This window comes from Anser cygnoides, chromosome 4, assembly GCF_040182565.1.
Source record: "Anser cygnoides isolate HZ-2024a breed goose chromosome 4, Taihu_goose_T2T_genome, whole genome shotgun sequence".
Lineage (NCBI taxonomy): Eukaryota > Metazoa > Chordata > Aves > Anseriformes > Anatidae > Anser > Anser cygnoides.
In genome coordinates, this window is record NC_089876.1 from 64,253,016 (window position 1) to 64,279,302 (window position 26,287).

Genomic DNA, 26,287 nt, shown 5'->3' on the forward strand with positions numbered 1-26,287 from the left:
AACTAGCGCCGTTATCACAAATAACCCAGAAAAGACTTGCACAAGTATCCCCTTATTGGGTATGGAAAAAGTGGATGGAATTTACAACAGGAGGCTTCAAAACAGCCTCTGTACAGTAACCTGTTTTGCTTCGCTGTACAAACAAGCTGTGCAGTCTACTTCACCTCTGCAATGTTTATCTGGCTTCACTATACATACCACATCCAAGTAGATGTTGTATTCTGCTTTTTAAAGGATGGTGAAGTAGCCAGTATCATGTAATAAATATGAGACTTTTGCACTAATAAGCAAACTAAACATAACCATCTCCAAGTACAGGCTGCAAGAAAGAGATTACACCAATTTGGATCAATCGAGAGGTTTTCAGCAAAGCTCTGCGGGGACTTAACTCTGAGCCCAAATCAATGGCAATGTTCCTCCAGTTTCAACGGAAGCAGAGTTAGGTCCACGCTGAGCACATCTGAAAATCCTGCCTCCCAATGCTGACCACGGGAGGGACTGTCCACAGATAAGCTTGGTTTCTACTGAAGTTGCAGAAATCTCAAATAGTGGAGGGTAGAGGATTATACTCCTAGTATACAAATATAAAATAGTAGAAAACAGTGCTATTGTCTTTACTAAAAGGTATTGGGGGTTTCTTAGCTTATAACGTCAACTCGATACAAGTACAAATGCCATTTACCTGCAATTACGGTACCATAGTAGTTGCTTGTTTTTTTAAAAAACAAAGAAAACTTCTCATCTTTAAAGCAAGCTTCCAAGTATTCACTTTTGGCACTAAGATTTCCACGTTAAAATAACATGGCGGTTTTGGTTTCTGATCTACTTCTACTTACAACTATAACCTTAAAGAATGGGAACTGGGGACTACTGTTGGGTGAGAGGAGGAATGGGTTAAGACCCCTTTTCAATTTTGGCTCAGGCAGATAAATCTGCATTCAGAACAACCCAGAGCTATTCCAGAAGATGCTGGACAGATCACGGGTCAAACCTCCACCATCTGATTGCTCTCCCATACCAGTCAGACTTCAGTCAGACTTCGACAAAATTTGAAGGTACTCTTCTGGAAAAAAATTAAGATCATGTCCCTGGCCCACCCTTTAGAAAAAAATATTTTATTTGATCAGGCTGATAAAAGCCCAGTTTCCAGTCTGGTAATGGGGAAAAGCAAATACAGACATGCAGCAAGAAAGAAAAAACAACCCCCCAAACTGTAATAAGCCCTACAAAGGATGTGGGTGACATCCGCTTACTTTTTCTTGTCCTTGTCTTTCTTGGTTTGTTGAGAACCTGCCTGCTGAGCCTGTGACTGTAATAGCTGAGCTGCTGCCTTCTTCTTCTGGAAGTTATTCAGCTCTTCCTCAAGCTCCTTCTTTTTGTCTTCCACCTTTTTCTTCTCTTCTTGGTGAGTCCTCTTTAGATGGTCAAACTTTTCATGGAGCTGGCAGGGCAGAGAAAATAAGAATTAGAGGGGAAGGGAAGAACATTTTACCCCAATAACAGGAAACAATGCCTGAAGTGGTCCCACTAGCACTGGGGCCTCACTGAGTTGATAAGTCACTGACCTGTCCCCCAAGAAAAATCTGCCCTCGTGAAAAAATGCAATGGACACACACACACAGAAAGGATTTAAGTTGCCATAGGAATACAACATCTCTCTCTCTGTGTCCAAGCCCCATGTTCCATCCCTCATTGCCTTGTTCCTAGTGGACTCTCTCATGCTCATACAATGCAAAAAAAACCACAGCCAGTCAAGCTGATGCTCTTTACTGGGGCACTTCTCTGTCCCTCCATGAGGCCCGAGAAACAGCTGCCTCCCCCGGCAAGATGTCTGTGTTTTCCCTGGCCCACAGCATCAGCTCATACACACTGAGCAAATCACAGCAGAGCAGCTCTCAGAGAGCTCTGTCACATCCCTCCAGGACTGTGCTGAGCTGGACTTACTGCCCTCTGGGGAGTCTTCACCTACGTGCTGAAAGTCTCTAGACAGGAGTGACTGCTAGTGGGCAGCACTGGTTGCAGCACAACTGGAGATCTGCAAATCAATGTTAATTCAAGAAGCAAACATTCTCTCCTGTGTGTGGGAATGAAGAGATGAGGGAGCAGTGAGAACTATGACGCAGCAAGACTGGCATTTCTGTGGAAGCACACAGCCACAGCAGTTGTTTCTATCACTGCAGCACCTCCCACAGACTTCAAGGTATATATCCTCCTTCAGATCTCAAAACCAGGGAACACTGCTGCCCCATTTTATGGGCACAGTGCTTGTGTGATGAGGTCACACCACAAGCCCATGGCAGGACTGGGAACCAAGTCCATATCTGCTCCCTCAAACTGTTTATGCCTGGCAAGCCCTTTTTCATTCAGGCTTGATGTTGGAATCTAGGTGCCCGCATCCTCAGGGCTCTCTTGGAAAAATCCCAGCTCAAACTCTCATACGCAACCCTCTGAGCTATGATATACTCACATCTTTCTCAGCTTCTTTCAATTCTGCTTCCTTTTCTTTCACTCTCATGACAAACATCTGCCTCATTTCATCCTCCTTCTTCTGGAGTTCACCCAGGAACTCGTTCCTCTTTGCTTCGTAAGTCTCTTGGAGACTGTCAAAACACAGAAAAAAAACAAAGAGTCAGAGCTATGTTTCAAGCAGAGTCATGAGTTTCCAGCCTTTGGTGATCTTACCGCATCGTCCTTTCACAAAACGTCACCAGAGGTCCCTGACTTGCAAGAAAGGCATGAACCCCTCCACAGAAACCTGTCCTATCTTGTTAGATGGCAGCAACAGGGGTGTCAGCGGGGGTACAAACCAGCAAGCAAAAATGAGCACACCGTTAAGGATCCTGTAAATCACTCAGCAGGCAGGATGCCTGTCCTCCAAAATATACAGCCACTGCATAAGCAACCCCTAATGCTAGCACAGCTTGTTACCTGCTTGATTCACACCTTCTTGCTTCTCACGCTGTTTGTCCTGAATCTCTTCATTTGAAGTGCAAGGCTTGTTGAGCAGAGACAGGCATATCAGAGAGCAAAATCTGGTTGTATGTAGTTCATTAAGCATGATGTTGACACAAAGCAAAATTAACTTTCACATTCACTGCTAATGGATTCAGACCAGGAGCTTTATTAAGATAAAGCCACCTTGGGAGACCTCTCCTTTCTCCTTTAGCTCTCAAGGGAGACAGTCTTTGCAAATGACTGGCAGCATTCCTGCTCCAAATAACCACACCACTGGATTCTTTCATTCCTTTATTCCCCCCTCTACTTCTTCACATTCCTTTATTTCCCCAGCACTGAGATATCACAGCAAATATTTGGGACACAAACACGTTGTCCATGCACCTCTGAGATTTTCAGGGCCTCGTAGGAACTCTGGATGCCAAATTCCTTTTTGTTTTATTCCTTACATGGATTTGGGTATTTCAGCCTTTACGATAGTGTGGGAATGATAACTACTTCCCCAAGAAGCTTTTCTGAAACTACATTTTTTAAATGAAAACTCCACTGCTATCAGAGAGATGCGCTGCACGCATGCACCTAAGGAACGCGTTAACCACTGGGCCAGTGGGACATTTTAATCCCATTAAAACCAAGGGTTTGTCTTTCCTAGTCTGTGGCTATATTTTTTTTCTTTGAACTGGGGAACAAAACTGGACACACAGACTCAAGTCTTGGGCTAACACTGCTAATTCATGGGCACTTGGATTTCCTCTTAAGATACTCCACCAAGGAGCCGCCTGAGCTGCTCTTACATTACACAGCACCCGTCAGTGTGAAGTAACTCCATGATTCCAGCTGACCACAGCAGCTTCCTAAACAACAAACCAAAAAGACTCACTGTACAAATCGCAGAAATCTTTTCATGTGAGAACAGAGCGAGAGGCATCTTTGCATTCTCAACTCAATTAAGAACCACTCCAGTCACAGCGGATAGAGATTGGGCCACTCGAATCAAAGCCTCCCTAAAATTCAGTCTTGGACTTAATCCTCTGACTGCGGACATTAAAACCCCCATTTATAAACCCTTCTGAAGGGACTGGCTGGAGCCTAGGAAAACTCTCAGTGCAGATTAGTCTTTGCTGCTCAGTGCCCAGAAATGCAATCTGCAGTTATTGACATCCTGTCCTAGGGAGCAGCAGAGCCTTGCGGACTGAAAGGGAAAGCTCCGCACGCTGTGAGTTGTATCCTGCACTGCAAACCTTTCCTTGCAAAGCTCACTTCCAACACTGCAATGCCAGGCAAGCAGAAAAAGGCTTGCAGGAGCCAGGGCAGAGGCTTGCTGTTAAATTTTCCCAGGTTCAATGCTAATCCCAGCTTCAATCAAACATTTGCCAGAACCCAAAGCCAGAAAGCCTAAATCTCTACCGAAGTGACTCTGACTTCCAGAGAAGCTAAGTTCACAGAGAAACTGGCCCGGCAACTCCAGGCTGCATATGAAAAAACACTTCCAGCCCCAGGGAATAACAGTCCAAACCAACTGGGATCCCTACAGCTTCTCACAGACACAGATGACAAGGGAATTTGCTTTTTAAGTACACAAACATATGAACCTGGGTTACAAGAGCATCTGCATTCCCCAACACACATAACCTCACACACACTGAAGGATGTTCTTCTAAATAATTGTCTTTAAAAAAATATTTTGAGAAAATTAACCAGAACAGAGAAACCAGCCCACAAGGGACGCGGGTCAGCAGAGGGGGCTCTGTACAGTGGAGGACCTCATTTCACACAGCAAAAACCTACGGTTCTGCTCCCCAGGGCTCCCTCTTCCCCTCCTGCAGCCAGGACAAGCTGTGCGGGGTCTCTGCCAGCAAGGTCGGTCTCGCTGCCACCACCAGCTTCCTTTCTGCACACCTCATGCAAATGCCCACACAGCACCAACATTTGCTGGGGTCTTTTGCCCAGCTCGCCCCGAGATTTATGAAGGGCTCCCCGGTGCAAACTGGCTGAAGAGCAGTGGTCTCCCAGTACCAGCAGGAAAAGCATGGCTTTGGTTGCTGGTCTCAAGAAGAACAGAGAGAACCAAACCTCCTGTTCCCCTCATTTCAGACATACGTCGGCCTCAGTCAAACAGCTTGGGTTCATGGGTTCTGTTTGTTTACGGGAGAGAGGGAGGGAGGAGGCAGCCAGAGCGAACTGTTCTGAACTAGCACGTACCAGATGGAGAAATTCTGTACATTTTCATTTCCTTTCTACTTATAGCTTGGTCAAAAGAGGCCTCGTGCACAGGAAGCAATGGAAATTCCTCAGATTCCTGGAAGGGAAGGGCTGAGCCCATCTTAAGCCATTGCTCTCCAGAAAGGAAATCCAATAAAGCTTCACACTTGGGCTCAGTAACAGAACTCAGCACAGTTTCTCCACTGCAAAAGAAATGCAGCTGCATAGCCTCAGCAAGTCACAAATCAAATCCTGAACTGAAGCAAACTCTGTGTCGTGGCACAGGCCTCGCTCTGCTCTCTGTGGACTGCTGTTTTCCAGAAACAGGAGCACGAGGCCCCCTGCTCAGCCTTCTGCTCTGGAGCCCACCTGGTTTTTCCCCATTGAATATCCAAGATGAATCGCATCTGTGGTGATCTGCACAAGCCAGCTCCATGTCTACCATCTCAAGATTGGCACGTCAATTCCTGACATGCACGTGTGCTACAGAGATATACCACTGTCAATGCAAAGATACTTGAGTAATCCTGACTCCTTTCCCCTGGGGCAGAGAGGAGCGTGGGATGCTGCTAAGGCAGGGGGGGCAATTACTGGAGAAAAGGTGGGGAGGAACAGGAAACGGAGGAAGAAAACAAACATTCACTCCCAAATTCCCACACAGCTGATGTTCCTGGCTAATGACTTGGGCTTTGGACCAATAAAGCTGTCAGAGGCGGCATAAACTTTGTAGTTAGCAGTAAGCCAAACCTCAAGCATCAGACCATAGCACTGTCTTCACACGGCACCTTGCACCAGCTGTGGAAAACCCTAGGAGAGTCAACAAGAACATTTATCTCAGGATCTCCCCTTGGTGACCAACCCCCACCCATGAATCGGCTTCATCTCAGCACTGACACAGCTGCACTGGATGCACTTTTTAAAAACCCAGCTGTTGTACCTGGCAGAGTGAGCTGGCAGCAAAACAGCTGAGTCTACATTGGAGGAAAGGGGGCACTAACACATCACCTTATGATTGCAAAACCTGCCTCGTTCCAGGGGCAGAAAGCATCAGAAGTTCCTGGGGAATTTGCTTTCCAAAAATCTGCTTTCCAACTCCAACATGAGCTTTATTCCTGATGACTTGGCATTTTTAAGCTGGAGTGTTAACTGATGTTAACTGTTCCCCATCAGGCATGCCTACAAGACCTGATTGCAGACCAACACACCAGCTCTTACCATGTTTTACAAAAACATGCCCCCTTCCATGATGCTGAGAAAACAAAGAAACCTGGAGACAGTAGCAATCCTCCTGGCAGGCTCTGCATCACAGCAGCCTCTCTGCCCAGTGGAGCAGTGGACAGTAAATTCAGTTTGCAAAGACCAGTGAGAAACTGCTTTCCACTGGAGGACTGTTTAGAAATCACTCCTTTGGACACCTTTTAGTATCAGCTGATGGAGAACAGGTAGGAGATAGACTGACAGGCCTTGCAAGAGACAGCCAGCAGCTTACATTTGATGTGACTGAGTACTGGGAGCTCAAAGGGTGCAAAGAAAATTGATAAATATTAAGTAACAGGATGCGGGAAGGTCGGTGGACATGTATTTCTTCCTAAATTCCCAGGTTACAGGTTTTTCTGAAATGGGGCATATCCTGCTCTCAAAAAACATTGCCTTCAAGCACCCTGGTGATATCTTCCGGGCTTTAGAAAGCATGTATAGCCCTCCTACATGGTTGCAGACATTTTCAAAGCATTAAGGCAAGAATTGGCTTTGTCAACCAGCCAAACTTCTCCTGTGTTTTCCCTGTACAAAGCGTAAGTCCTGGGGGCAGGATTGCATTGCACAAAGTCTTACTCCCCAGCCACACTTCAGATCTCGGCTGCTTTAAGTGACCATGGCTATTCCCTCCATGGTCCATGCAAATGCTGGCATCCTGAAGACCTCACAGCTCTCTGGCTGTTCAAGGCCTAAGTTATCTTTTCCTACCTGAAAGGCTTGCTGTCTGGATCCGTGTCCTTGAATCCCATTTCTTCTAGCTTGCAGCGCCTGTACAGCTCGTAGTGTCGGGTGTGTGTCTGCTCTCTCAAGTCCTCCATATTCACTCGGATCAGCATCTCCCGCAGCTTCACAAAGTCACAGTGATTTTCATTTTCGACTGCAAACAAGACAAACCATCCACAAAGAGCACAAAGAAGGGTCCCCCATTTCCCTGGACCCAGGCCCCAATTTAGCAAGCCTGAGAGGTTTTCAAGCTCGCAAGTACAGCTCCAAGACAAGCTGCACCAAAACATCTTGCTGAACTGGGGGTGAAAGCACCCCATGCCAAACACAGGCATCAGTTCAAAGCCTTTCAGTGGAGTTGCACAATTCTCGTGCTTCCCATCTGTCACAGAGCTGCTGCCTCTGTACAGCCCTGCACCAGCAAGGTGATGACGACCCATTTGGACACGGGATTGCAATTCCCACTCCAATCCATTCTAAACGTAAGCTACCAACAGAGGTCCAGGCAGGCAGCAGAAACTCTGCTTGTGGCCATGGTGAAAACAAAGGATATGAGAAGACCCTGGCAGAGATGCTGTAATCATGCTTTCATAACCATTTCTATGCAGAACACAGCTCGGTGTGCCCTGGTCAGCTCCTGGGAGACCAAGCTGTTCAGCCTACAGGAGTCTGTGGCCAGAAGGCTGCACACAGTTTGGGTATGCTTAAAAATAAGGGGTGGAAATTCTCTTTTTAAGATACAACCGCAAGCAGCAGGCAGCTCTGCTGCTAGCAGATAGTTCTGCAGCACGCCCCTGGGGACCCAGCAGAGCACTCCAGCTGCTCCCCCTCAGATCAGAGCAGCTGTCTCAGAGGAAAGAGACAATTCAGGGCCAGATCTTCAAAGTCCCTCTAGTACCCAACTAAATCTCTTACACTATCTGGTCTTAGTTCCTGGGAACAGCAAGAACCCAGCAGGATACATGTCAAGTACAAGACTTAGCAAACATATTAACTTCTTTCCTAACTGCCAGTTATCCCGAGTATTACCCCATGGCGTACACAGCTAAAGACAGAAAGTCTGAAGCTGCTTCAGGGTCAGATTGTATTACTGAGATAAACTGGGCGAGTTTTGCAGAATTGTCCTGTGGACGCTCCCCTGCAGCTTGCTGGGATGTTCTCCAGTTGAATAGTGCAGCTGAAACCACAAACAGACCACCACGGTCTCAAAGTTTGGTTGGGAAGGCGAGGACCAGCCTGTTCTTTGGGAGCTTTGGTACAGCCTGGGCTGCAAACATAGCCCAAGCCAAACTTTGCTCTCCAAAGGTGCTTTTGGTTGACTTTATGAGGGGATTGCATACTCAAGCCACAGGTCCACGTTTTAGGACGCCAGGAAAAGACACACCAAGCAGTCAGTGTTGAATTAGTTCTGCTCCCACTTCAAGCTGGCAGGGCAGAGCACCTGCTCCCCTCCCCGGAAAAGTCCCCCAGCTACATGTTTGTATGCTGGCTTGTGTGTCAAGTCCAAACCACTCGGCTGCCCCAGCCTTCCCCATTGTTCACACTTTACTGCTGGCAGAAAAGCACATGGAACAGAGAAAGGTTATTATTTTTTAATTAGAGATTCAACAGCTCCTAGTGAGGTTACCCTGGTCTTTCCCAAAGCAAGTGGCCACGCTGAACCCCACCCACCCCCTCCAAAACTAGCGTTAGGTTGCAAAGCCCTGTTTTCACAGAGAAGACAGAGTGGCAATCTTGCTTTCTCAAGACAGATTTTGATAAGGGGCGTTCAGAGATCACTGCACCTTTCATTAGAAAGAGAGAAGATGTCAAGGACTCATTCGTGATTTCAGTAACATACCCTGCACAACGCCCCAGGGGTACTGCCTGGCTTTGGCCATCTTATTGCCAATCTTCACTTCTTCAGTGCTGCCAACTACAGCGAATGGAAGGTGGACCTACAGAGGAAAGGGACAATGAGGTTAGGGATTTCCTTTCTTGCCTTGCCAGGGACTGTTTCTGAAGAGAGCTGTTTATGTGGCAGCTGTGCTGGGTTTAAGTTGCTTAAGTGCCTTTCCAATTCAGCTGGTGTTTTAGAAAGACCAGCAGGACAGCTTGGATTAAAAACCTTCGCAAAGACCAAAATTCTGCAGTCCTAAAAATAAAAGAGATGCACACATTTTACATGTAACTACAATGCACGACTATGTTCAGCACAGAAAAAGGCTTACAAACTTGAACTCCGAGGAAAAATAACTGTCAAACAGTAAAAAAAAGAAAATAAAATACATGCTCCCAAGCAAGGTAGGCTAAAAAATCAGGGAGTTTCTGCTGCTAGAAATAACTGCTAATGTTTCCTCTTAAAAAGGGCAAAACTGTGTGCAAGGGGAAGAGCCGAGTCAACCCAGCCCAGGGCAGACGTGTCTGAGTCACCGAGCTCTGCTATGTCCCGGTCTCCCCGTGGGTGTGGCAGCAACAGTTTGGGATCTGCTCCCAGAACCGCGGCTGCTACCAGGAGGGAGCTCGCCTCTCCCGCCAGCTCACCTCCCCTGGGCTGTCCCCTGCCCAAACGGCACCCGAAAGGGCTGAGCTCAAGCTCTGGGAGTGCACGCCTTGGCCACCAGGTCGTGGTCGCAGGCTGGGCAGGAGGGAAGAAGCCAAGCTGCAGAGAGGACGTGATTAAAACTGGCAAAGTTCCCCAGCAGCCAGGCTGCACCAGAGGAGGGCAAGGCATGCACCGCACATGCAATGCCCTGGCAGGAGCACATCCCTTCCCTGTGCCAGCTTCTCCCTGCTGAGAGCACAACACAGACAGAGAAAAGCAGGAGGCGATACAGAGGTTTGGAGAGGGTCTGATATCCAGCTGGGTATGAAAGTTTCCTGTCTACAAGCAGCTGTGCAGGGAAACTCCCACAAACCTTCAAGTTGCAAGGAAATGGGTTGCAATGCCTCTGCTCCCTGTAAAATGCAGATAACTCAATCTTCTGCTCATTTTACATGAACTTTCTTTGGGACCAGCACATCCTCTTGGGCTACATGACCCACTAAAGCCACCCAAGGGCCCTGAGGGCACCGCAGTGATGCGGGTCACTGCCAGAAACTGTGGGCTCACGCTCTTCCCCTTGCACTGCAAGTCAGGCCCATGGTGAATTGTTGTTACCCAGGGTAAACTCTTGCTCTACCACAGCCTTATTTGCCCCTCAATTCCTGTAGCTATTGCTGGAGGAAGGGGAAGGAGGTGAAAGCCAGAGCCCATGCTGCTGATGGCCGCTGGCCCTCCTGAGAGCTGGAACGCACCGACAGCACCCCTGCTCTCGCCGAAAAGCAAAACAAAGACAAAAGTGATTCACCCCCATGAAGCAACAAGTGGTCGTTTGGGACAGGAAACCCAAACCCCAGCCCCCTGCCTGACCTGCCTCCCGTCCTCTTCCTTTCCTGAGATGGGAATACTGCAAGAGGGGAAGGATATGAAAAATGCCCAGAGGAGAATTGTTTGTCAGACAATGAAGTGTATCAGGCCAGGCAGCCCACGTCTTACAGGTATCTCCAGCTCCAAAAGCCTTCTGGCCAGCCTGATCTCAGTGCTCAGACTGGAGTTTTAAAGCCAAGGGAAACATGGCACAATGTGCCCTGCCCTCAGGGATAGGCCCACAGAAACCAAGGCAAACAAAACTCAAAGGAAAACATACGCTCATTGTGGCATTTATCTCGGCCACTGTCTCTTCATCCGTCGGGAACTGGTAGATCTGGACGCCGTTGCTGACCAGCTCGCTCATGATTTTACTCTTGAACTTGTGCAACTCGTTTTTTGCGATGGTGTCTGCCTTGGCAATGATGGGGATGATGTTCACCTGCAAGACAAGGACAGCACCCCGTGTATAGGGCCATGTTGTGTCACTGGGACAGCACATGGCACGTCCAAAAGCACCGCCAGCCACCACCCAGCCAGCGGAAGGCCTTCCCTGCGGCTGCTTGCTGGCAGCACCCCTGTCACAGCCAGGATATTCAGGCAGCAGCAATGATGGCCTTAAAAAGAAGTCGAATGCAATTTGGCACCACGCTATTTCCTGTCGTATTCCCCTCCTTGTCCGAATCGGCTGGACAGGAAATGCTGTCACAGACCATTACGAGCTGTTCCAAAAAAAGGAAACTACTATCTAGGCATTGCTCTGAGCTGCAGCGGGCTGGAGGGCTGCAGGCAACACGCTCAGACAATAGCCTCCTGCGGGCGTTTGCTCGGGTGCTGTTATCAGGGACATCCAGGTTTGTCCTGACACGGCTCGTAGATGACCAAAGAGAACAGTGTGATGTGGTTAACATAAAAATTAAAGATGGGTTTCTGGTACTCTTCTGTACACACACAGTTTGCAGTGCTGGTAGCAGGATGGCAAACAGCGGCAGCATCTAGAAGCCGGAGCGATATAGCATGGTACTCTCGGTGTAGCTGAACGGATCCATGCTCAGCGAATACCTGCTTTGCTGGGAGAAGGCGAGGACGTGTTAGGAGGAGGAAACCTTTCCTTTCTTTCTCACTCCAGACAGACAATTTCTTCCTTTTATCTTGCAGGATTTACTTTACCCTCACTCTCCTCCCTTGCAATGGTGGGCAATACTGCTAGTGTGGAAGACGTTAATATTGACCTATACGAAGGGATTTTATCTACAGTACTTGAAAATCCCCTTACACTACATCACTTAATTCTGTTTGGAGGATGTCCTGGAGTTATTAAATCCCCTTTTGCCAAAAGACAGAAGACAAATGCCAATTAGCTCATTTTGGGTTAATCTCCATAACCCTGTTTTAAGTTGACTAGAGCAGGGATCCTTCTCCATCACTGCATAAAGCCCAATCGATAGGCTGCTCTAGGAAGTACAGAACCATTGTCATTTATCTTCTGCATAATCAGGATCCAGTGAGCCACAGGTGCAAAGTGGACAGACTTAAATTGCTCAGTCATGGTGCAAAGAAGCACAGGCACCTCATTTGAAATACTTGTTCATTTTACATTTGTACATCGGTTATTTTTCCTGGAAGAAGAGAGGTCAAAACTTCTTAGGTTATCTAGTAAGATATCAGGCTTTAAACCGCAAGTTTGGTTCCTGGTTTTGCTAACAAGGAACAGGAGGGTAACACATTTATTCAGATCCTTGTCGTTTATCAGATCATGGTTACAGCAACACTACAAATGCCTAGAAGATCAAATCACTGTTTGTGTCTAGAGCATGCAGACACAGCATTCTGATCTGTTTTTCATTGATTGGTAATGTGTCCTTAAGTGCTTTAGATGTACTTCTCCCCATCTCACACACACTTATACAAGGTTTTGTACTGAAACCTAATTAATCATTGGACAAAGTGAAATAGAGATGGCAACCATATTTTATAAGTGCTAAACTAGCAGAGTTCAACTTAAACCTCTCATTTTTATTTACGGATTGAAAGAGGAAAACATCCTTTTTTTTCCTTCCAGCAGCCAACTGGTCTTTCAGTTGTGAACAAATTTGCCACTTGTGAACTTGGCCGAGTTAAACCACAGCAAAGCAGCAAGAACTGTGGGCTCCTACAGCATCTTAGCACATAGTTTCATGCTCTCAGACTTAGTTTTACAGTATAGCTGTGGAGCAAAGCAGCCCAGTTTCCTAACTTTTTTAACTTTTTAACATCTCCATTTCCCAGAGATGGGACTGGAAGAGGGTAAGAGCCCACACTCTTATTAAGTCTCTGCAATGTATGAACCAGTGAATTATGAGCTATCCCAGCAGCCAGCCCAAGGTAATAAAATTTTCACACCACATCTCTGCAATCCCCACTGCTAAAAACAGCTGGTGTTTCTCTGTGCAGGTTTAGCCAGGTCTGTGGCAAGGTCATAAACCCATAAAAACCAGCAGTGCCAAGCAATGGTCATAACAAGGGCAGCAAGTACCTTACTGTCAAGCTTCTTCATGGTGACCAAGTCCAGAGACTTCAGCGAGTGTCCAGTTGGTGCAATGAAATACAGGCAGGCGTGAATTCTGGTGTCGTGGTAATTGAACAGGGATCGCTTGATCTTCAGCTCTTCTTGCAAGTAGGCTTCAAACTGTGCATCGATGTATTCTACTATGGGCTTGTAGCTGATGAGAGAGAAGACACAGCACTGAGCAAACCAGGGCGTTCACTGCTGGGACCACACAGGTCACGGACCAGGAAGCTTCACAGGTGCTCTGCACGTTAAGGGGACAAGTGTTGCTCACAGGACCCTCCCTGCCCAAGTTACAGTCCCTTCTGACCAGGTTTGTGTTTCTGCTTGAGGCACAGAGAGGTTATTATGGATTTATTAGCAAGGAAGAGTGGCAGAAACCCTGGAATTTAGGTGCATGGAAACCACACAAGGCTGCTATCCAGAAGAGAAATGTATTATGCAGTCTCTCCCATTAAAGCCTGAACGGCTGCTCTGCCAATGTCATTGAGAATCATCAGAAACAAGAAAATTTAACTATGAAGTCAACACCTACCCTAGCTTGTCCGAAAGCTTATTTGTGATCTAAAAAGAGGAAAGGGAGATTTGTATAAGGGAAAAAAGGGAACTTTTCAGGAATTGAAACTCGTGAGCAATGCTCAAGAATCACTGCATGTTTAAGACTGTTTGGGCAGGATCATCTTGATGGAGAAAATTCGGTCATAATTTAACATGCCCTGATTTAATTTATTGTCCTGCTGGAAAGGAAACTTTTCCATTTGCCCCTTCATACACCTCAGGACCTCCAACACATGGAAGCCCTCTAAGGAGGGCACTGAGACCAGGACAATATTCCCACTGCCTCAAGTACTGGACTCACAGCAGTGTTCATGCTTGCTGAAAAACAGCTGTGAGGAAGAAAGAGGCAACCAGGTGTTTTCAGGTTCTCCAGAAACAACTTTCTGACAGGCAGCCAACAAGGTTTTGGTCCCTTTGCTCCAGATGCCAGTGCAGCTGTTTGAGCAGTTGCTGAAAAGCCTGGATAAGGTAAAAGACCCTTGCTCAATTAACCAAGCAAGAGCTACGGCAGAAGACAGCCAGTACTGCACAATGACCACTGACACCAGAGACCCACGAGACACTGCTGAGCACTGTTTGTTAATTTGCGGGCACAGAATGTTCACAAAATCTCACTAGGCAGGTTTGCAACTTCACCTTACATGGGGCAGATCACATTGAGAAAGACCTGTAGCAAAACAGAGGGGAAAAGGACGGGTAGGACTTGAGCCAGGAGCACAGAGAAACCCCAACTGCTGTGGTGTTGTGTAGGGACACAGCAAAACGAAAGCTGTCCCTAAAAGCTGCCCTGCTGCCCTGTAACTACCCCTCTCCCCAGTGGCCTGAGAGGGAAGCTGTAGGGGCTTCACTACCAATACTGCTGGCTCCTGTCTGCCGAATGAAGCAAATGCAAAGTGACCCGGCAGTAACAAACTGCAGAGCATCCCCGCTCTGAGCACCTGCTCCTCTTCTGAGCAGCTTTTGTTCTCGCCTGAGAGCATATGGCAGTGTCAGATGCGCAGAGCTTCCTCCAGCACACACGCCTGTCTCTCTGCACTGGCTGGGAGCAGGAGCAGCAAAACAGAGGCAACGGTTGCACTTTATTGTCAGGTCAGGAACAGAGGAAGCATTCCAGAAACAAAGCATTGTAAAAATAATAGTAATTTCTAAAAACTGAAGAAGTTTTCATTGTGGAATGGGAAACAGTACTTGTTCCATCAAGTACCTGTTCAATTCCTGTTCTGCTAACAGGAGTCTTGGTGGAGGCTTCCATTTTAAGCTTGCATTGCCAAAGAACTGATGTCACCTACCTACCAAGCACCCTAGCAGCTTTTGCTCAGTGCACATGGTGACGGACAGCATGCCCTCAATTTGTTAGGTGCAGGGAAGAGGGCTGTAAACAACTCTCCAGAGGGAGCTGGGATTACTGTAGTGAGGGAGTATATGGCTCTAAGATGTAGGAAAGGCATTAATTAGCTTATTAGCCATGATCACAGAACGACTGGTTTTCACACAACAGAAAAGCCCATATGGATGCACACAAGGGACTGTGTAGGCTGCCCAGAATACAGGCTGTCCAGAGTATTTACTTCATGCGCACACCATGAAAATCAGCACCTAGGCACAAGGTTAAAGTAAAACCCACCCAGACTTTGAGCACTGTGGGATGGTGCGAGCAGAAGCTACGATCTGAGTCCCAGCCCCCTAAGAAACAGCAATGCAATTGCAATTTGAGCACACATTTTCAAATATTTATATGTTTCAATTCAAGCAGATACTTAAACTAAGCTGCACAGAGACAAGGAGAGCAGAAATGCAGTATCAGTTTTGGAGCCTACTAGGTGATTCGTTTGTTCTTCACTTCACTTTCTTGCCACTCCTACCTGTCTTGCAGGGCCAGCAATGCAGGATCAGGAAACATCCCCAGAACAGCAGGGGACCTACCCTGGTCCCCACAGAGGATCAAGCCCTTCTGACCTCAGAGCACCTCAGCACAAGGATACAAGAAATAAATTTACCTGTCATCTTTGTTAATTTGATCACCAAATCCAACCGTGTCAACAATAGTCAGCTTCAGACGGACATTACTCTCCTGGAGCTCATAACTCCTGGCTTTTAATCTCACGCCAGGCTCGTTGTGTGTCGCAGGCTCACTTTCAAACTTCGTGTTGAACAGAGTGTCCATCAACGTTGACTTGCCGATGCCAGTTTCACCTGGGCACACAAAGGCAGGGTCAGTACAATGCCACCCCTTGTCCCCAGCTCAGTCTCAGGCACATTCACCAGGTTAAGGAATTATTCCGCTTTGGTAGCGGTGGAATTAGGCTACACAGACACAGTTAAGCAAAGTAATCCCTGCAGGAACACATCTTTTGAGAAGGTCCCCAATTTTAGCAATCCCCCAGGACCGAACCAGGGACTTGGCAGACATCAGGAGGTGACAGTAGCTCTGGCTTCTGCTGGGCTCTCACCCATTTCCTGTGCAGGTCACACACGTACCCTGCAGACATCCCCAGTCAAAGCACCACACACCGGGGCTGTGAATCCGGAATGAACCCCTGCCAGGCAAAAACTGCTGCTCCGACAGATAGAGAGATAAACCAAATGCCTTCAGAGCTAAAAGCCGTCACCTGCAGGTGAAGAGCCTGGCTGCTGTGCTGGGAACAGCAAGGGAATTAAATAAAAAGACTTAACAGTTTTAAGAACAGTTACTCAGACATTTACTGAGTGAGGCCCCCTGTGTGGAGAAGGGAAGGGACCCCGTCGGCGGTGCACCAGCAAGTGCCTGCTGCTGCCAGAAGCTGGTTACTCGACTTGCTACGCTGGCAGTGCAGGAAAGACAAACGATCATGCCTTTCCCAGGGAGCTATTTGCTTCCAGCAGTGCTCAGCTGTTACCCGTGGTTTTTACGTTGGTATGACCTAACCGGTGCTGCAGGCTCCTTCCTGCTTGGTGGCATGAAGAACCCCAACCCCCCCCGGCTTGCAAGGGACATCTGTATCGAGGACAGCATGAAGCACTTCTACTCAAGAAATACTTTATTCTATTTTAGCAGTGTTGGCCAAGTCCTAGCTCTGACACAACTTTCTTTACAGAATCAAACTGTAAATTCTCTTAACCCTAAGTTTGATTCCCAAGGGGAGATCTGGCTCTCCACGCTTTTACGTTTCTGTTGTTTTTTTTTTTTTAATCCCAAACTCAATTTTTCTTTTTTCAAGGGAATTACAGAAAAGCCCATAGGGAAACTCAGGCAATGAAAGCTTGAGACAAGTACATAAGAAGTCAAAAAAAAAAAAAAAGAAATAGCACACTACATAAATACAACTTTTTAAACTATAACAGGTCAGCTAATCCCCTGATGCAATTAGTAACACTGATGAAAGCATTAGCCTAAATCCCATTTTGAAGTCAGAAGTGTCTGCTGAGCATTACCCTCTCCAGCTGCTGTGAGCAGGAGGGGGCTGAGGGGACATCCTGAGGTCACTCCAGCCCGAGAGAGGCCAGGATTTGGGACAGGGCTCTGCACTGCAGCACGCAGCTCTGGCATTTGCAGGTCAGGCTTGCGAGGGGATCCTACCCCAGCCTCTGTAGTGAGTTATGCTGCCATTCATCACCTCTGACACATGATGACTAGCCAAGATTTCAGAAGAATTTCCTCTCTGCATATTATTTCATGGCAGAAATGTCAAGCTGCATCTCTTCTGGTGAACTGCAAACCACATTCGCTGTGGCACTACAGTTAGCATTGAGGCAAACCACTCGCTTGTGAACAGGACCTCCCCTCCAGAAAATCTTAAATTCAACTGATTGATTAACCAGTGCAAAAACTAAGGTGGGAGAAGGGACCCTGCACCTGGGATGGTCTCCAAGCAGCTCTCTGGGTTGTATGCAGCTTTCCTAGGATGAAAATCTCTCTCTCAAAATGTGCAACCCCCCCAACTTAGAAGACCTCAGCAGTATTTGCATCCACAGAAATGAACTCTGCTATTCAGCAACTTTGCAATACTTGACAGTTCACTTTGCTGGCTTTGACTTTGACCACTTCTGTGCTAGGCTCAGGAAGGTAAGGGATTCTTTACAGACCAATAAAACAAAATCAGCTGCACACATGCCTGTCACAGCTTTCCTGACCTGGGAAGCCACAGGATATAAAGCAAACTTCAAAAGAACAAACAAATGAAAGAAGAGAGGGGGAAGACAGCACCTATGTGCAAGATGTTAGCTCCAAATCCAGGCCCACATAAAACGCAAGCCACTTGAAAAGATCAGCCCTAAGCTGATGGCACAGGCTGTTAAACTCGGCAGCCACAGATTTCAGTGAGCTCCTGATGCAAATGCAACACTGCTGCATGCTGTGCCAGATGGACTTCGCAGCATTTCAGCCATTCACCCTACAATTAAAAGCTTCGCATTACCATGGCAAAGTTAATTGTGTCCTTTCTCAAAACACAATTTCTAAAGTTTCTTTTTTAAGGGGGAGGTTTCTCCTCTTTGGAGAACTGCAGCAATTTGTATGAAAACTTAATTTGGGGCTAAAAATGGTTGATCAGCACATTTTATAAGAGAAAGGAGTCAGAGCAAATTGCTGTGTTAATGGAGACATATCAAGTCACACTAAGAGAGGAATATTTACTGCCAGAGAAAAAGGCAATTAATTTATGCCATTTTGATCAAAGAGCTGCCTGCTAATCGGGATGTTCCCTGCTGAATTTTAAATGGTTTCATGCTGCTAGAAGCATCACGTGGTGGCTGATAGCCTGAGCGTGCACAAGCATACTACTCTCTTATCTCGTTCTTCAACATGCAAGGCTACAGAGAAGAGTCAAGTTTGTTCACCAGATTTTTTCAGATGGCTTATCCAGCACTGCAGACAAAGCCTCAGCTTGCCACAGAAAAATCAGAGGGCTGGATTTTTTTCCTAGCTAATTAACGTAACTTGTTAGAGGGGACAATATTGCCTTCTTAAGGGCTTAAGTGAACAATGCACGAACAGATGTTGTTTGTGGACTGCTCTGTCAGATTAGTAGTAAAAGCCAGCTTTTTTTGTCTATTTCGTCTCATCACAGGGGACACCTTGAAGGTGTCCACCACCAGGTCAATGCTGTTTTGGCACACAGCTCCCTAGGGCTGAGCGATGGACTTCTATCTGCACAGAGTGCAGTGACAGCCAGTACCTTTCTATATCCACAAGAATCAGGTACCTTCCCGTATTTCACCTCTGAAAAACTGAGGTAAAATAAGACAATAGCTCAGGCTATAAAACCAACTTGCAGCACCCCGATTAAATGCAGCAGAGAACAGGTGACAGGCTTTGTTCTCAAGTACATCATTTGGAGACTAAAAATGGCATCGTTTCCAACTGGAAAAACTAAGACTATAACAAGACAGGCAGACAAAGCCTGGAAGGGAAGGAATGCAATTTATTGAGAAACAGCCTCTGCACCTAACCCCAGGAGAGACAGATTTAAGTTAACATTCTTTTAAAAATTCATTTAGTTCCCAGATCAACTTATTTTCCTTATGGCAGCCTTTGGGAAAAGCAAGATTGCAGAATCATCAAAAGGGCAGATTAATACCTAGAAACTCCGATATTTTAAGCCAAGGGACAGGAGGGGGAAAGGGAAAGAAGAGTAGATTTTACCCTGGAGTAGCTCTGCAAAGGAACAGTAACTTTCAGGCTGCTATGGTCACAAATTGCTGAGGTCTTACCCCCTTGGACAAGGGAGAAGGGGCTAGTTTAGGGACGTGTGTGCACCCCGTGGTGTGAGACGGCTGCCCAGCAGTGCAGGACGACTTACCCACGCAGAGGATGTTGAAGCAGAAGCCCTGTGACGTTGACTTGTTGACCAGCTGATCAGGGAGGCTGTCGAAGCCCACATGGCCGGAGAGGGACAGGTTCCTAAGGTCATCACTCTGTAAAGCCAAGAAGAAAGGCAAGTAATGGGGACCCTGAGCAGCACATTGCACCCAACACCTGTCAGGGTGACACAGGAGTTCGTCAACACACGTGTGCTGCAACGCTTCAGTATGGCCACAGCGGGACATAGCTGACACTGCAACAACACCTCTGAGGCCAGCTACATCTCTTCCCAGCTTTCACAGGCCTTGGCCAGACGGGGAAAAAAGCACACACGATGCTCTGCGGATGCCTCGGTTTACAAATAGCCTCGTCTGACACGAGGTGGGAAAGCAGGGCACCGTTCCCAGCGCTTCCCACGCAATTTATGAAGCCGTGCCGCTGCTCAGCGCCTCCAGCAGCACGACACCAGGCCAGGCACCCCAGGAACCCCAGCTGCAAGGTGCCCCCAGGACCCATGGGGACCTGACTGCTCATGCCAAAGAGACAGGGCTCTTTCATGGGCGGTAAGGTGGTGGCAGAGGAGGGAGATGTGGAGCGGCTCCAAGATTATATTTAGGACTTCTCCACAACAGTTGTACAGTAATTCACAGACGGGCTTGGAAAAAGCAGCCAGCTGGGTTATCTCTTTCCCCAGCAAATCGCAGTTATGCCAACATCCTCAGCACAAACCGACTCGGCAGCCCTGGAGCAGCTCTGCTGTTATTTCAGACCATCTTTCTCCACACGTTTGTCCCTAACTTAAGGCCTTAACTTAACTCCCTAACTTAAGACCTTTCTCCACTCCCAAACACTTCCAGCAGTCACTCCACCTAAGCTCTACTGCTCAGCTAAATTCCAGCCTCAGCCTGGCTTAAAGGCACTGGCAGCACCAGCTCCTTTTCCCCCAAATCAGCGTGCTTTAGAGCAGACAAAGACACCCTCTGGTTGCTAAAATAAGAATCAAAAGCAGAGGATGACTTGCCGCTTTCTGCATGATGGCTGAGCGTCCCCGCTTCCCTCCTCAAAACACGCAGACCGGCCACTGGCTGCAGTTACAACAGGGCTGGGTGCTGCTGAAAATAACACTCAGACTAAAAAAACAGAAATTCTTTAAGAAAGACAATGCACAGAACAAAAAAAATCTTAGGTCTGTGCTGTTGCCATATTGAAGATGGATGGAGCAGGGGCACAGGGCTCCTGTTTGCCATGCGCCTGCACTGGATGCCTGAGCCCTCCCTTCTTGGGCACCTGGACCAGGCTCGTCTGAAGGTTTATGGCCGATGTCCTGAGTGTTCACCTCCATCCTTCCCTGCACTGGAGGCTATTCAGCAGCATGGAACCGCAGGAGCTTAAAACGATTAAGAGATGCCACCCCCTTGCTATGGCTGGAAAAAAACAGCACAAAACCACCCTCACCTCATTTACCCACAACAGTGATCTTCTGGGAAAAGCCCCAGACAATGAAAGGACACCCAGGGATTTAGCACGCTGTGAATGGGTTAAATTGAATATTTGTAACATGAGTATTTTTAAAGCACCAGTGGGCTTGGGTTTATGGTTAAGTGAAGGGAGTCGGAGCAGATCCCAGAAAGCAATAGGTGCCCATGACTCACACGCTTCACAGAAAGCCGTGGGTGTTAAACACCCCTCAGCGCGGCACCAGTATCTCCTTCCCCGCTATATTTTGGGAAAGCAAATACTGAAGTACTGCCTCATCATCAGTTACTCAGCAGGAACAGGAGTTAGACTCATCTCCTGCATCTGTGTCAGTTATTTTTTGCTCCATGTTTTTATTATCGTTTGATCCCCATCCCCCTTTCTTTTTCTGCAAGTGGCAAACATCAACAGTGGGAAAACCAAAAGCCAGTATCTGCACACTTTTCAAGGCCAGGTATTTTTCCCAAGCCGCGCCAGGTAACGCGAGGCAGAGGTGTAGTCTGATATCTGCCTGGAACAGCAAAACCCCAGGAAAAGCTCAGGAGCCCAAGGCATGTGCAGAGATGAAACGCAAGCCCACATCACCATCTCCCCGCAGCGGTCTCCAGTCTGCAGCACATCTCACTCAGTAGCGAGGATATAGAAAATACCTCAATTTCTGCAGGAGCGTTGCAGATCTGCATTTTGAACAAGGCAGGAGGACCACAAGGCGCTGGCGTTTATAAATATCCTGCTCCAAACACAAACAGAAGCACGGCAGCCAGCTCCAGCACACGCACTTCCAGCACTTTCGGGGGAAGGCTGAGCAAAAGCCTGCCCCTTTCTTGCCGCCCTCCCCGCAGCAGGGCTTTGCCAGCAGGCTGGAAGCTGCAGGACAACCCCGTGGGGCTCCGGCAAAATCACAGCGGTCGAGTTCTGTCTTTCACCTTGACGCCACGATTAGCAGAGGGGGACCCGGAAACTTCCTTCGCAATGAACAGCGTGGAGCTGCCTGCGTGGCCAAAACCACTCTGCAGCCACCGTTTTTCCCTTCGCCACTACCAGTGAGCCTGGAGGCACTGCGCTGTGCTAACGAAGCTGAACCGCCCGGCAGGCCCCAGCCCTGCAGCTGCCTGGGGCAGCTGGAAGTGAAAGCAGTGAAAGCCAGGGCGGCACACGAGCCCAGGCTGTAGCACCACGGAAAGGAAGCTGCTGGAGAGCCAGTGTGACTGCTCGGCGTATAGTTAGCCGGATGGGAGAGTGATTCACGCGGTCAGTCTGGCAAGGCAGAAGTGTTTTAAAACACCAGGGACAGTAAGTCAGATGCTCACGCTGCTCTGGCTGCGAGCTGCTGCGACAGGCTGCCAAGAGGAGGGTCGGCAGGCTGGGTTTTGGCCCCAAGCGAGGCATCCCGATGCGAACGGGGTGCCTCTCGTTGATGGGCAGTCCGAGGTCGCCCAAGGCAAAGGATCTTTCAGGATCTTTTCCCCACAGATGGGCCCAGAGCCCCCACGTGCACCCAGCAAGCCCAGGCACAGTGCTCAAAGCCCCAAGTTACTCCTCCTGCCGCAGGAAGGCAGCAGTGGCATCTCCCCAGGGGGAAGGCATGCCAGCACCCTGCCCGCCCACCTCTTCCCAAGGGACTTCCTCACTTCCCTTCAGAGATACGTGATCAGCATGCCTTTGAGTTCAGCCCAACACCTCTCTTTCCTCCACGCTGCACCTAAACACACTTGTGGGTTAAACCAACTCATCAGCTGCCCCTCTGCCAGTAACACTGCCCTAGGAGATGCCTCACAAACACCCAGACACGTTGCTGAATCCAGAAGCACTGGCCTCTCGCAAGCAAACCAAGAGGATAGCTTCGATGGCTGGGCACCTCCCCCTGCTTGCAGCTTCAAGAGCCGTGGAGGAGATCAGCCTGGGGAAAACGGCAGCTCTCCAGGCCTCCGCAGAGGGCAGCCAGTCTGCACTAGAGACACTGCTGAGCTCAGGTATCTGGCTATTCTCAGAGGGTGGATATCCTCAGATGTCACAGACTTTAAGGCTTTCCAAGAGCAGGCTTTATTTTTAAACTCTTTCTTAGGAGATGGTCATGCCTCTTCTACTGAAGAGGTAAATATATATAGGGCAAACCTTCCCTCCTTCATGCACCATCGACAGGACCAGCAAGCAACTTTAAACCTCTGGAAGCAATTTTAAACCTGCAGAAGCCATCAAGTTATGTGAATAGACAAAGGCTGGTTTAGTGGGAAAGACGCGGAGCACTCAGCCCTGCACCTAACAAGCAGCACACCTAGCAGTTGGCGTTTCTTGGAGCAGCAATGGTCTTTAAGATGTTACAAAGAGACCAATTGTCAGGACCCCATCTCCCAACACTCTTAAAGGAAAAATAAGAGTTCCTTGCAAAAAGACATGAAAGAGTTTACAGTCTCAGAGCCCCGCTAGCTGTACTTCAGATCTGGTTTTCTTCACACGTGGCTGCTGGCGGTAACGTTTTTATAGGTCAGGCAGCGCTATAAGGGATGCTCTACGGCAACCAGGGGGCCTGCCTGGATATAATTCAGAGAAGCTTTATAAAACAATTTGGCTGACGAGGCACGTGCAAGGAGAGAATCAGCTCATTCCTTCTAAGCCACGGTGGCTTGGCAGAGCTAGCAGGAATAAAGGGAAACAAACTTATTTTTCCCCTCACTGGAGACAGCAGCAGCAGCACGTCTGTGTGAGGAGGGGAGGTGGGTACAGGGGTGGGCTGCACGGTTAGCGGTGTGCCACTTATGCAGACGTGGTACAAAGCGAAACCATGCCCTCATATTTCAGAAGGTGTCCAGTAAGCGATCTGAGAATCACCAAAACCCCTTCCCTTGTGTAGGAAGGAGCATCTCCCAAAGGCCGGCAGAGCAAGGGGCCAGGAAGATCGCTGCATTTATTGCCCCGCTCTCCTCACCCAGCAGCTGTCCCCTCACAGCCCAAGCAGCCTCCTGCCTGAGCCCCTTCTGCTTCAAGGCCGCCGGCAAAATGCTCCCCTTCAGCCCCTCCTGTCCCACCGCTCCTGACAGCTGGGGGTCACTTTCACACGGCCTCTGAAGAGTTAAAGAAAACAAAAACGAGCCTCAAATTCAAGAGGGGAAAAATGCTGGTATGCAAAATATTGAGCTAGACCACAAATATGAAGCAAGTGTTTAGTTATTTGAGACCACACGACTTCGGGGGAACCTTTAAGAAATTCTGAAAGCTTTTATTGTTGTCAGCAGCTCAGGCCAGCTACATTTTTGCCTGATTACTAGGCGCACGTTCCCGTGTTTCTCAACTAGTCTCAGATGCTGCATCCAAAGCCAGGGACCTCAGAGATACTTTAATCTGCTCAGACAACAGGGTGGCTCAGGAGACGGCAGTGAGCACAGAAGCAAAGAACAGTCAGGACGAGACAGATCTATCGTTCCCTCGCCCCGCGTTAACGTTGAGCGCCAGCGGGGCACTAGGTATTCCCAGTGATGGTTGAACCTCTAATTCTTGGGCGAGGGAACTCAAGTATAATAAAACAGGGGAAAACAAAAGGAAAGAACCACCCCCTCCCTGCCACAGCTAGTGCATCCGTGCCCCGAGCAAACAGCCCGTAGCAATCAGTTAATCAGGAGAGGAAGGACTTGTGTTGTTTCAGGCTAGGATAACCATCAGTGTCACCAGCAGAGGAGGGGGAGTTCCTGTCTCCGTGCTTTGGCTGCTGGCTGGCTGCAGACTCGGGCAGACACATCTGCAAGCTACTGAAGCCTGGGAGGTCTTTTTTTTTTTTTTTTTGCACGCGGGAACGCAGACCCTTTGGAAGACAGAGCCTTGTTCTGCAGATTACTAGGTCGAGTAAGCCATGCAGATCCATGGGAGAGGTATGCAGGCTGGGCGGCTAACACCTCCCACCATCCTGCCGGGTGACTCACCGCTGCAGCTCCCTGCTGACTGCCCCGAGGGCCAGACCTCAGAAAAACCATCCTCTTCTTCCTAGATAAGAGCTGGCACAGGCTGTAGCTGCTTAGCAGCTTCTTAACACAGCGTGCTTAAGTCCCCTGCCCCAGCCCTCCAGCAATGTCCAAAATTACAGCAAGGATCCAGGTCTTCCGACTGCCAGTAAGAAGAAATACTGTCAACAAAATGTTGTGCCGCAGTTGGCTCCCTCTCTTGGTACCCATGGGGGTCACAGGGAACGCAGAAAGGCTCTCCCCATGGGGGCTGGTTTTCCTTTTAGTCTTGGAGAATCAGGACAAGAGGTCGCCCTGGGAGGGGGGAGGAAGGCAGGAAGCAGCACCCCGAGCAGGGCAGGGGAGGTGTGGGTCTCATGCTGACCCCTCACATGAGATTGCTGCCCATGGGACAAAGCTAGGGGCTCCCCAGAGGAGATGCCCTCAGGCTGGCTGATGCTGGACAAGCCTGCGTTAGCAGAGGCAAGAACTAGGGAGGGAAATGAAGCCCCCTCTCGCCAAGGCTGGCTTACAATCCCCTGCTCAAGGAGACCCCAGTTTCCTTCTTAGCCCAAACTCCCTAAATACTCCCTGGCAAACTCCCTGGCTGCTGGAAGGAAATCCACACGGGCAAACCACCTGCCCCCAGCATGGACACAGCTCCCTGAGGCCCAGCACCAAACAACCCAGGGGCTGGGGCCTCGCAGCCCCCGCCACGCGGCAGGGAACTGCGTCCCGTGGCCAGTGGCGCTGCCGCCGCTCCCGCGCCTCCAAGCGCGCCGGCGGGGAGCTGCTTACATTGGCAGGCTGCAGCAGCGCAGCAGGAGGATGGAGAAAAAGGATACAGCCGCATTCTTCTGGGAAGAGGGAAGTCAGCAAAATCTGACAATTCCGAAGTGGCTGCAGAGAGTGGGAACGAACATTTATCTTCCAGGCAAAACGCTTGGCTAAAGGTCAGCGCAAGCTCGCAGCAGTAACGGCTGCACTTCTGCCAAGAACTGACATAAAAGACATTTTCCTCCATAGGTTTCCAAAAGCCACGAACCTTTCTATTTGGAGTAAAAGTGACTAATGCCTCTAACGGCCCCTGATGTCACAAATTGCTAACCAGGAAAAAAAAGCTGGACTTTGGGGATGATAAGGACCATATGTGCATTCCAGCAAGACTTGTAAACTCACTGAGGGGAGAAAAAAGGGCTGAGGAAGGAAGGGAAGGAGGAAGGGAGGGGGAAGAAAGACAATGTGACAAACAAGAATGAAGACCATCCAAAGGCAGAGCCCAACGAGAACCAGATGCTCCTTGCTCCTCTGGCCAATCTCTCCCAACTGCAGGACAGCACACAACCGCCTTTTTGATCACTTACATGAAGTAAAATGCCAGCTGTTACCAGCACCAGGCTCTCCAGGCTGAAATGCCCCACGATTTATTGCAGTTTCCCTGCCTTTTGTCTTCCAAGATGCTGCGCGGA

General features: G+C 48.6%; 1 protein-coding gene across 4 annotated transcripts in view; it reads right to left on the reverse strand.

Annotated features, from left to right (window-relative positions):
- SEPTIN11 (septin 11) overlaps positions 1-26,287 on the reverse strand; it is a 62,694-nt gene that overhangs the window by 16,815 nt on the left and 19,592 nt on the right. For all 4 annotated transcript variants that reach the window (XM_066996304.1, XM_066996305.1, XM_013193714.3 and 1 more), the window contains exons 2-9: positions 19,409-19,523; positions 15,629-15,824; positions 13,041-13,227; positions 10,806-10,967; positions 8,978-9,074; positions 7,123-7,291; positions 2,468-2,600; positions 1,254-1,441 (exon numbers count right to left, since the gene is read on the reverse strand). In XM_066996304.1, the coding sequence (XP_066852405.1) occupies positions 1,254-1,441; positions 2,468-2,600; positions 7,123-7,291; positions 8,978-9,074; positions 10,806-10,967; positions 13,041-13,227; positions 15,629-15,824; positions 19,409-19,523 (1,247 nt within the window). The remainder of the gene's footprint in view (positions 1-1,253; positions 1,442-2,467; positions 2,601-7,122; positions 7,292-8,977; positions 9,075-10,805; positions 10,968-13,040; positions 13,228-15,628; positions 15,825-19,408; positions 19,524-26,287) is intronic.